This window comes from Strongylocentrotus purpuratus, unplaced genomic scaffold (genome assembly GCF_000002235.5).
Source record: "Strongylocentrotus purpuratus isolate Spur 01 unplaced genomic scaffold, Spur_5.0 spur5_scaffold_20, whole genome shotgun sequence".
Taxonomy (NCBI): Eukaryota; Metazoa; Echinodermata; class Echinoidea; order Camarodonta; family Strongylocentrotidae; genus Strongylocentrotus; species Strongylocentrotus purpuratus.
Genome location: NW_022145606.1, coordinates 4,692,092 through 4,704,158, shown reverse-complemented (window position 1 = coordinate 4,704,158; position 12,067 = coordinate 4,692,092). Strand labels below are relative to the sequence as shown.

The following is a 12,067-nucleotide window of genomic DNA, read 5'->3' as shown; positions in this document are numbered from 1 at the left end:
TTTGGGGGAATTTACTCATTCACATAATGGAACTACCTGCCCGATGAAACCAGTGGCCCGTGACCATAGAACTGTAAATATACGTAGAAGGCTCATAATAGGGACTTTCGATTTGCACGTCGAGTGGACTGCTACGACGTGCAAATCGAAAAGTCCCTAGTGGTTCGAAATATGTGGCCAGCGCTCGTACGTGATTAGGTGATATCCGCCATCTTCGTTAGTCATCTGTTGTGTTCGCCGCTTTGTTCTCAACGACAGGCCAGGCTTGAATTCTTTAAATTTGTGAGCTGAAAAGATCGAGGACTAAGCAAAATGGCGGCGTGTGCACATTCAACGGCCACACGTTGATCTCTGCAATGTGAATGGGGATGAGCCAGGGGCGTACGCAGGATTTTTTCAAGGGGGGGGGGGGGGGTTTAAAATCGGGCCCAAAATATTTTGCTCCCGAAAAATTTGAAAATCGCGCCGGCCGAAAAGTCGCTCAGTGGGGGGGAGGGGGGGGGGGGGGGGGGGGGGGGGGGGGGGGGGGGGGTAAGCGGACACTTTTTTTTTTTTGGTCTCGAAATTGAAATTTGACATTTTTCTTTGTGGGGGGGGGGGGTAAGGTACAATTTTTTTTTTATTTTTATTTTTATAATAAAAAAAAAAAAACAAAAACAAAGGAGGGGTTTTAGTTTTGTTTGGGGGGGGGGGGAGGGGGGTTTACACACATAAAAATACCAAATACCCAACCCCCCCCCCCCCCCCTGCGTACGCCCCTGGGCGTTCTACGTATTTTACAGTTCTGTACCCGTGACCCCTGCACTCAACACGGTGTGTTGTGGTCAACTTCTTTTATGAGACAAAACCAAGCAAACGTTTCCATATGCCCCCCACCGCCTACCTTATTATTCAACCATGCAAACTAATTAGCTGTTTTTTCACCACTCAACTCCAGAAAATATCGAATCAACATTAGCAAAACTACACTAATAAACTGAATTATATGACTTTAAGCTTATGGAACCCCAACTGTAATCCATGGTGATGTATGGGCAGCGAACACTATTTATATTACTGTACACATATACACGATGTATTATCCCGTTGATAGGTTGTCTGCATGTGTGCATATCCCTTGAATGTAAAGGTGGGAAACCCGTTCGTATGACATTCCACTGCGTGCTTTGACCGAGGAGCAAATACTGACATGATACCTAAGCCACTTTTGTAAATTAAAATGCTATATCATTTATAAAGATGATGTAATGAGAGTCGTTCGCCTAACAGCAATTCATGTCCATGGATGGTGGTTATATACGTAGGAACGCATTAATGCAACCATGGCAACGCAATGGCTGAACCATACATCTCATTTCAATGAGTGAGTCATGTGTATTACGTAGATGGGAAATACACATATTTCACAATACGCACTAGCACTGCACTGCACCTCTCTTGTCAGTTGCATACAATCAAACTGTACGCTGTTATACTACATCGTTGTCTCATGGCGGAGAAGTCCTCTTTGCAAAAGGATGATGCGGCAATAGTTCGTAAGTTATATCTTTCATTTGTAATAAGAAATAATTGTGATCTTTTTAACATAACATATTGTACATATAACGTTTAATAGGTTATGGCTGTATTCTCTGTTGGTTGTATTTTTAAAAAGACATTACAGATAAAGGTGAGTTCTGGTAAAATAAAGAAAACGAATTCTCACATAATCAAACGAAACTTACACTGTGTGTTGAATATTGCAAATAAATGTCATTTGCCAAACAATTTTGGTAGAAAATGTATACTGGCTTAGTAATCAGCATAGACAGATTAGGAAATCAAGGTTAGTAGCCCAGACACCATGTGTGTAGTCCCATATACATTTTTCTGTGTATAGTGCTTGTTACTTTACCAAGACTTGGCCACATTTATTATGATTTTGACGATTCCAGAACTTTGCAGTACACACCAATACTTACATGCTACATGATCAACTTTTTCTGATCCATTTCACACCTTTTCTTTCACAATGCAATCGGATGACCAGAACTCACCTTTATCTTTAATGGGTTTAATAAAGACGCGCTACAATGCGAATGTTATGATCAAAAACGTAGAACATATGACATTATTCATATTCGCCTGACTAAGTATCAATATATTAGTCATAATATACTGACGAGCAACATGAATAGAATACAAAATAATACAGGAAAGATAAAATGAAACGTTTGGTATTCAATCTAAGATTGTGTTTTGTTTTCCTAGTTAATTTCCCTTGACCTCTCATTTATTTAGAATACACCACCCCTCCCCCCCCCCCCCTGGTATACATGTGTTGTATGATAATTGTTCAAACATGACTCATAATTTGTCCGGTACGTGTTTTAATAACTTGTTGCTTGTCTCATTATGCGTTATTCATCCATCCTTATTCATCTATTGCAGCCAAATCCTTCATCTACAAAACGACACGCCATGGCGTCAAGTTTTCCTCTAGAAAACCGAGCTCAAATGAGAGCAAGAAAAGGTCATGACATGAAGTGGTCATGTGACAAGCACGCTGAGCCAATCGCATTTTACTGTAGAAAGCACGATACTCCTATTTGTCACCGATGTGCGACCAAAGATCACGGCCAGAAACCATGTGAGCTAGACGACATTGAAGACGTCATCTTGGATAGGATGAGAGGACTGGATATTAAACAACAAGAAATAGAGGAAACGAAAAAACTCCTTAAAATGCTTGACTCTAAAATAGAGTCAAGTGCGACCTCTGCAATAAACCATCTTCAGAAAGTCAACGATGAGGTTCAGTGCACATACGAAGACAAATCAAAGAGTGTGAAGGACAACGAGGAGAAGAAGATTCGACTGATCAACGAGGAGGCGGATGAGGAAAATCGTATTATCAACGAAAAGAGGGACAGACGGATCAAAGCATGCAATGCTGAGATAGAAAAGCAGCAACTAATCATCAATGAAAACCAAGCAAAATTTATCTCAGAGACAAAGGCAATTAACGAAGTGGTTTCAAAACAGATAAACGTTCATAAAATTAAGAATCAGCACGCAATCAGCACATTGGATAATATTGACGCCAAGATCGAACGAATCAAACAAGATGACAAAACATTGGTGAATGAAGCTCCTCCAGTACTTGCATCCCTAGATGACATATTAAGTTTGAACGTTCATCAAGATGTTAGCAACTGTCTTGACCAAATACAGCGTGAAGTTCAGAAAGTGAAGTTCGTCGAGGGTGAAGTAGGTGGGGAGCACTACGTTAGAATTGATAGCTATATCGGTAAATGGGAGCTTGTCAAGTCAATCCACATTCCATCGATTGTTAATGACCCTCGGATGCGTGGTTTGATCAGTGATGATGAGATATGTGTCCGGGACGTAAGGAACGAGAAAATGTATGTTACAAATATCAGCACTGAACACACAGAGAAAGTCATTGGAGGAGGAAGTAACGTGTATATTACATCATGCGCCCCCATCGACAGCAACGTAATAGTATGTGGTAAGAGGGGACGAGCCTGCACGGGTGACATGTTGGATGGATGCATCACTCTCTATGACAAACAATGGAAGGTGATTAGAGAAATCAGCATACCGTGGAATGGCAGCTATCCTATTAGTGTGTATGTTGATATTGACAGGGATGGGATGATCCTCGCTGCAGAGGACGATCAGTCTAATATCTACGTCATCAACCCTGCTGATGGTAAGAGAGTCAACACTATTATGATGCAGGGCAAGGAGGTGTTGGATGAGATACAAGCCTTGTCATCAGGTGATATCGTTGTGAAGACAAATAATAATGAATTCACTGTCATCTCACGATCAGGAGAAGAGAAGGCTGCCAGACACTCTGATGAGTGGTATCATCCACGGTGTCGCGTTGACAAACTGGCAGACACACTCTACATCACATACCAGGATAGAAAGCGTACTGTCTACGCAGTTGATCAGGTGTCATGTGATGGTATCATCCAGGCAAGGAGGATCGTGGAATACGAGAAATCAGACAGATGCGTCAAAATTAGCCCATGCCTCGTAACTCCTTCTGGTAACCTTGTAGCTTGTAACGGAGACAACTTTTGTGTGTACAAGAAGATATTTATTGTATAAGTCATCTGAAGAAATAGATATCATTCATCATACCGCATGATTAATTACCCTCAACAGAATAGAGAATTATTCGATTGTTCATTTAACTTACTTGAAGTTAAATTAAAGCATCTGTATTGAATACTGACAAATATTTTTTTTACTTTATATAACTTCGAAATCCCGTAGACCTTTGAAAAGCTGTTAACACTTACCCGTAATAAAACAACCTACTTTCAATAATTACATAATATTTTATTTCTTAATATGATAATGGAAATAAGAATTAAAGTTATGAATTGGGTACAACACGTTTAAAGTAGACACGGTGAAAGAATCTATATGTTTATAATCGGTATATACGGTAAATCTTAGTTTTAATGAAATTTTATTTTTGAAAGCTTTAATGTGAGTACATTTTCCATGTATGGGATTTAAATTAAGCATGAATTAGGAAATTAATATTTATACTCAGAAAACGATCGATACGAAGTATCAGTAGGTTAAGCCACTTTGAAACAGTGATACAATTTTATTTTTTTTCGTTTCTACGTATTGTACGGTCACAAAGGTTCGTATATACGAACGATGCGTTCGTATGAATCTCCCTGTTTTTCCATGGTCTTCCCGAATTTCCATGATCTGAAAATCGTTCGTACGGCGTTCGTAGCAGTTTGCAATGGCATTTGTGACCGAGGCTTTAAATGCATGTAAAATCATGATACATTACTGTATGTAGGCCTACATAAAAAGAAAAATGTACATGCGATTCAGAAAATCTTATAATCTCTTGCATTGATATAGAATAGCAGAGTATAAATTTGTTATGTTATATTTCTGTTCATACCGCTTTCAAACATATTTCCAAACTGCTATACATCTATTTCTTATCCGTTGAACTGAAAACATCACATGCCCTTCATGAGTCTCATCATTTCTGTAGACTTATGATTCTGTATCTCTTCTTTGGGTTGTACTCTTCCATTCTTCATTAATATTTAGTGGACAAACAATCATTTTTATTATGACTTTCAATACTTTTGTAATAATTATGTAACCATGCAATAGGATAGAGGAAAATTTGTAATCGCTCTCTACTATTTCAAATAAATGATTACTTTCCTATACTTATATTTGGCGTCGATACGCAACGCCTCATTAAAGGGGCTATATGTTGTACTTTACGTGGCCTAAGTTAAAGGTCTGCATCTTTATTCCACTTGAATCAATGTGTTAGTAATTTGTAGGTTTAAAACCAGGACCTTTTGGGGCAGTCTCCCGCATGGTAAGGAGGCCACCTGTCTAAATACCATTTAAATAATCTGAAGCTTTCCTTGTCTGATTTCGCAATTCACAATCATTGTGAAAGTGTTTGGGTGATTTTGTTTTTGTTTTTGTCTCTCTTCATTTCTTCGTACGGTTTGCTATATAAAGTTATATTAAATGATATATATATTTGTGTACATAATTCTTGTTAATGTATAACTTTAATAATTATGTTGCTCGTAATTTTCTTATATGATTGTAAATTACGCACGATCCAAAATTACATGTATGCTAAAACACATGAATTTATTGAAACAAACCATATTTTAAGTTAAATATAATTATATTTCAATGGAGGTAATTTGTTACATTCTTTACAGTAAGCCTATATTCATGTATCTTAACTTTGTTTTAGGTTAAATTCCTAGTCATATAAGTAGTGCAACTCTAATACCAGGTTAGACGGGCTTTAGAATGTAAACAAAAAGAAACACAGGGCTTGTAAATACAGTTTGTGAAACTTTACTAAACATTTTAGCTGACAAAGAGGATACTAGTTATTGAAGTAGGCTTTTAAGCAATTTTTGAATAGTAGCGCTTTTTCATTTAAAGGAACTGTTTTATTTTATTCAAATATATCTTTATATAGTCCAAAAGTGCATAGAGTAGTTCCTAAGCGTTGATGAAACACTTCTTACTATGAAGAGTGGATTGTAAGTCATGTATATTTTGTTCATTTTTATTCTGGTATATATTATTGTTTTATTACCAGTGACATTTGCAAAGAAAAGCACGTCAACATGTGTCCTTACTATACCCGCCCAATTAATTAAAACAGAAACTTAATCATGAATACTTAATCAATATGTGTCATTCTTTTAGTGTGACGTTTACAATTAATTTATTCGAAAAAATAGTTGTTACAAATATAAACTAAACAGGCATACTGCGTAGTTGGAATATGATTAAGTGATTTAAGCGAGAGAAATAGGATAATGTAGATAGAGAATAAGAGACGGAGTAAGGAGAGACACCAGTAAGAAACAAGACAAAATTCACGGTCCCACTGCACTTACGGATGCAAAGAGGATGCAAAACGTAACAAAATCTTGCCATCCGTTGGAAAACGCTATGCATCCGTTGTGTACTCATTGCATACGTGTTACATACGCTCTATCCATCGAGCATCCGTCCACTGTGATTTCATCTGCGCAAAAAGTTTTGAGCTGCACAAAACTTTTAGAACGGATGAACTTCCGCCGTGTACGATGTAAATCCGCGACAAATACGAGCAACAAACGTTTTATGTCCATTATCATCCGTTAAACGTCCGCTGTATCCTCTCTGCATCCATTGGGCATCCTCGCAACTCACATCCGCTGCAGCTGAATACGGAAAGAGGGAGGAAAGATAAGGTACATGGAACGTCTATACATCGTTAGTAGCACGGAAATAGAAAGGATGTAAGCGTATGCATCTCGTATATAAAGTATTCCAAGCTGTCATCCACTTCCATCCGCTTTCATCCGCTAGGCTTCCGATGAACATCCGTTTAACATCCCCGCTACATACTACCCACGTCCGTTATTTTCCGTTCTGTTTTCGCAAATTTTCGCAAATTTTGTCAATTTCTGGAGCGGATGAAAACGGATAGAGCCACACCCGAAATTTTGCTCGTCCCCTGTGTCCGTTATGCATATGTTTTGTGTCCATCGGCCAGTGGGACCGGGCCATTAAATACACTAGCGTTATCACTGTAATAGGGTTATATAAGATCATGCATCAATGATACATCGAAGAGTATCACGATTAGTCAACATCCTCATTTTGACCACCAGAGGGAGGTAGACCTGCCCTCCTACTGCTAAGTGTTTGACCGTCACAAGGGATTCACAACTGGCTGCATCGCTATAACCATGGTGATTGTTATACAATTGAGGGTGATTGTGATGATGATAATAATGATGGAGGTGACGATCATGTTCGTGTATAATCACCATGGTTACTGTTAATACCACGCATATGAGGCAGAGGATGCTTGTGCATCATCGTTCATTATCCATGTATGAGAATCATAGAGGACATGGGTAATAGTAAGCTTGGATAACGGTACCTCAAATTTGCCTGTCAAAGGAGTTAATCAGAAGCAGAATGATATACATGCTTTGCAAATTGAAATTAAAGTTCATATTAATTTTTCGATTTCTCCACTTGGACATTTTGATTAATCCTTAAAAAAAAACGTATCTAGTCCTTTGCAAAAATCCATTTTTATTTTTTGGGTTTAGGTTTTCAATTTTATCCGGTACAAATGAAAGTTAGATGGTAATAATGCAATGAGTTTCCTCTCCGATGATGTTAAGCATCATTAAACCCGTTTCGCTTTTTCTGTGATGCCTATGGCATGTTAGCAAACTCCTCATATTGTAACCAAAACATCTTTTTCCACATGCTGATGACGAGATGGTCATTATTGCAGTCGATCTATGCAAGAAAAAACAGCATAAAAGGGCCGAACTGAGGTAAGGACACAGTGCATAGGGATAGGTCCCGAACATGGGGATTCCCCTTTCGGCCCATACCAACCATGATGAAATGATTCAAACAGTCTCGCCAAGAGATGACGCTCTGCTATGTTTTCGCATAGACTGCTTGACTAATGTAAGCATAGTAAGAGTGAGTTGCAGATGGCGCGCTTCGCTCTTGAACGCACGGACATAGTAGCTCACTTGCAAACGATATCACAATGCTTGTAACGTACTTATAGGACCTCGTTTTGGTTTAATTTTAAATTGATAATCAGTCTATATGATCTTTGGTGGGGTAAATATGGATTTTGATATAAGACCTTTTACCACACAGCTGGAGTTATGTTTTACCTACTGATATTACACAAGTTAAGTCAATTCATAGACACTTCTAGTCAGTGGCGTACGCAGAATTTTGTCAAGGAGGGGGGGGGGGGGGGGGGGGGGTTAACATTTTGAAATCGAGCCGAAAATTTCGCAACGACTCAGCCAGCCGCTGAATAGCGGGGGGGGGGGGGGGTAAGAGGATTATTTTTTCTTTGTTTTTTTGTCTCGAAATTTGAAAATTTGACATTTTGCTCCGTAGGGGAGAGGGGGGGGGGGGGGGGGGGGGGGTAAGGTCACTTTTTTAGGTCAACCATTCGCATAATTTTTTTTTTTCTTTTTCTTTAATTAAAAAAAAAAGGTGGGGGGGGGGGTTTGCTAAAAAATACACCAACAAAAACACAAAAGGAAGGTACCGCAAAAGTTTATAAAGCATGTTTTGTAAGACTACTAATTAATACATAACATTGTACTCGTCTACGTATGGAACTATGCCTTTGGCTTTAGACTTGAAATATGTGAAATAGCTGAACGGTATAACTGAAATAGTTTTATAGTAAATTAAAGAGATTGTATAATATCATGATGGATTCAACCCAACAATCGCTTGTCTATTCTTTTTTGTGGATAATCGGTCTATATGCTCTTTAATGTAGCAAATATGGATTGTGGTATCAGCCTCTTTACCACATAACTTTAGTTATATTTTACTTATTGATATTATACAAGTACAATCTATTCATAGACACCTCTACTCATACAACACACCCGCGACGTACACCCCTCAGGGATGCCAGTTTTCAGGCAATAGCCTGAATTCAGGCCCTGGCGAGTTATTTTGAGACCAGTGCGATCAGTGCCAACAAGTCAGAGAAAGGATTCTAGAGGTTTATGATAAGAACAGAGATACATATAGTTGAAGATGAGAAAGGATGTGATAATGACCACTTATATCAGGCGTAGCATTCATGGTCTGTCACAGAATGTCTTGCTTTCTGACCTCTCAGATGACATCCATGAATTTGAATATGTTTGTATACCAGTCCATTGCCTCTTATTGTTGAGAAATGCTTAGAGAAGTAAGAATGAGGGAATATAACATGAATGATAACGAGATAGCGGTAGGTGATGGAAGGAAGGTAAAATAAGGAGATCAATACATAAGGATGAACGGGTGAAAGGAATGACTGAAAGAATATGGAGTGGACAATAGATGACTAAGGAGAAGATGAAGGAAAATAATTTATGAAAGCCACGGGGGGGGGGGGGGGGGAGCACGTGCCCCCAAACAATTTCCAAGATCGTTTGAACTTGTTAAGACCCCTCCCCAGGACATCGATCGATTACATGTATGTGCGCCCCCCCCCCCCCAAAAAAAATAAATAAATAAATAAATTAATAAAAAAAAAAAAATTATAAATAAATAAAATGAAAAAATCAAACTCTGGGTACGGCCCTGCAAATTGCTGTATTCTCATGTTATTCTATAAAAAAAATACCATTCTACATGCATCTGTTATATGAACTGGTGTGTCAAACGTATCACTTTTGATCAAACACGATGTTTGTTGTGTGGTTAAACTTTTCAATAAGTCCACTTATCCATCTAAATGTATCATATCTCGACATGCAAATAAAGATAACTTCTATCTGCATACATTTATGACTATAAGCGCCTTGTTATCCTTCTCACGCGATATGTAATGCACTTCATTTTTTGAGACAACTCAATATAGTCGTTAGTTCATTGCTTGGATTTGAATTCAGGTCATGCGTAATAGTCTATATTGAGGGGAATGCCTTGCTTCCCCTGTCGACTATATCACCTAAATTCAAAGTAAATGCTTGTCGTGGTGACGATCATGTTCGTGTATAATCACCATGGTTACTGTTAATACCACGCATGTTGTCGTCGTTTTTTTGACAAAAGCAGATAAAAGAGAAGGCATTCTAAGAAGAGAGAGAGAGAGAGAATGAGAGAGAGAGAGAGAGACGGTGAAGGGGTGGGGGCAAGAGAGAAGTCAAAGAATGGAATGGAGAGAGAAAGAATGTGGGATTGAAGAACTCGAAAATTGTAATTATCTTCAGAATATAAAATAGAGTAATAATATGCAAAGGGAAGTAGAATAGGAAATATAAACAAAAAATATAGGCTTCTACCTCGGTATATGGTTGAGGTTGATCATCACTGTAAACAAATTTAACAGATATTTACAAAAATAGAAGGAAAAGTTTTTAAAAAAAGTTAAACAATTTACTCCTTGGAATTTAAATGGAATATCATTTTGGAAATCAAACCTGTCCATTCCAATCTTCCCTCTCCCTTCTGTCTGTTCTTCCGTCATGTCTTCTCCCCATCCCTTCCAACTCCCTCGCTCCTCTCTCTGTCTTCTCCTTCTCTCCTACTTTCTTTCTTTCTCTCTCTTCCCTCTTCCTCTCTCTTTCTCTCACTGAACCTCTCTCCTCACACACACATAGTTGTTTGATTCTTTCGCCAAAAAAGATTATCAATATAATGCTAATGTATGATATTTCTTTCAATATCGCTATCTGAAAAGGGGGCGATTATTTGTGTTAATGATTTATGTATTTGAATTTGCCTGTTGGAGCAATATAAGTATTCCTTGTGATAAAGTTCAATGCAATATTGCTATATGTCATAGAGCAAAGAAAAATGTGGCGTATTCTTATATATAACATCCACCTTGTTGTCCAAGTTCAATTGGTCTTTAGAGTCAATATATTACTTGAAAAAACATACATTAAGAGCTGAAACATAACCCGAAAGTTAAATATCCTGAGCCACCTCTTGCAGTTGCTTTAAATTTACAAAACCAACAAAAGTTATTGAGATTTTCAATTTACTATGTACCGACAAAGGTCTACGGGCAATTATTCTAAAGGAAAGGTAACGTCACTTTCATATTTTCTCATTTTTCCCTCATCATTTGTGAGTCACCAACAAGCGGGTAAAATTGGCCGGGTTATTAAAATGAAAGGTATATAATACAAAAACTTATAACACATCCGAGACCTTTCTGCCAAAATACACAGAAATAAAAAAAAAGACATATGCTTGATGTTTTTTCAGCGTTGCGATTTTGTTGGGTATCAGGATAGGTTTTGAGGAATCAATATATCAATGCCATGCGAAGCTTGAGTCGGGTTGATTCCTTCTTATCATTGATGTGTCCAAAGTAGCACTATTGTTACGAATCAAGTAGATAATAACTGATACAAAGATATGAGACTATTTATACATCACGCAATATCTCATATGTCGATAAGTAAAAAATGATAACCTCTCTAAAGCAAACAACAGGAGTTATGACTTAGCTCTTTTACTTCTCATGCGAAGTAAAACATCTTTCATTCTCAATAAAAGAAGTCGCTGGTTCGTTCTCTGGGTTTTTACAGTCATCTGAATTCAGTGCATTTTTGTCTAATACGGATTTAGTGTCGATTAGGACTGAATATTGCTACCTTTGTGTTAAAATAAAACAAGTTCAAAGGTAAGTTTTCTTTTCTTTTTTAATAATTAATTTCAGTTGCCTATGTTGTTATAACTGGTGTGTGGAAAAGAAGAAGAAGATTGCAATGACAGAGGATTAATCCAAATTATGAGTTATATTACATGAGAAATACCCGATAATGTAATCATGATGAGCGTTTGGCGGGTTTGGGGGGATGGTAGGGGAAGAGAGAAATCCTACTACAAATTGTATGTATTGCCGTAAGTGCCGTTGTGTGATGGTGTAATCATTATGGTGCTGATGATCATCAGTACATCTAGGCTTTGATTAAAGACGGATATAAACCAAACATATTCTGCCATTATTTCAGTTGCA

The 12,067-nt window shown here is 37.8% G+C and overlaps 1 protein-coding gene across 1 annotated transcript; it reads left to right on the top strand.

The window, feature by feature from the left end:
* Nucleotides 1–2,460: 2,460 nt before the first annotated feature.
* On the top strand, nucleotides 2,461–4,122 carry LOC115927414. The gene has a single exon (XM_030993274.1). It carries the CDS (start codon nucleotides 2,461–2,463, stop codon nucleotides 4,120–4,122), a length of 1,662 nt encoding a protein of 553 aa, XP_030849134.1.
* The last annotated feature ends 7,945 nt before the right edge of the window (nucleotides 4,123–12,067 follow it).

What these genes read in the sequence shown, in the direction of transcription:
- LOC115927414 (XM_030993274.1), top strand. Translation starts at nt 2,461, where the DNA reads ATGGCGTCAAGTTTTCCTCTAGAAAACCGAGCTCAAATGAGAGCAAGA.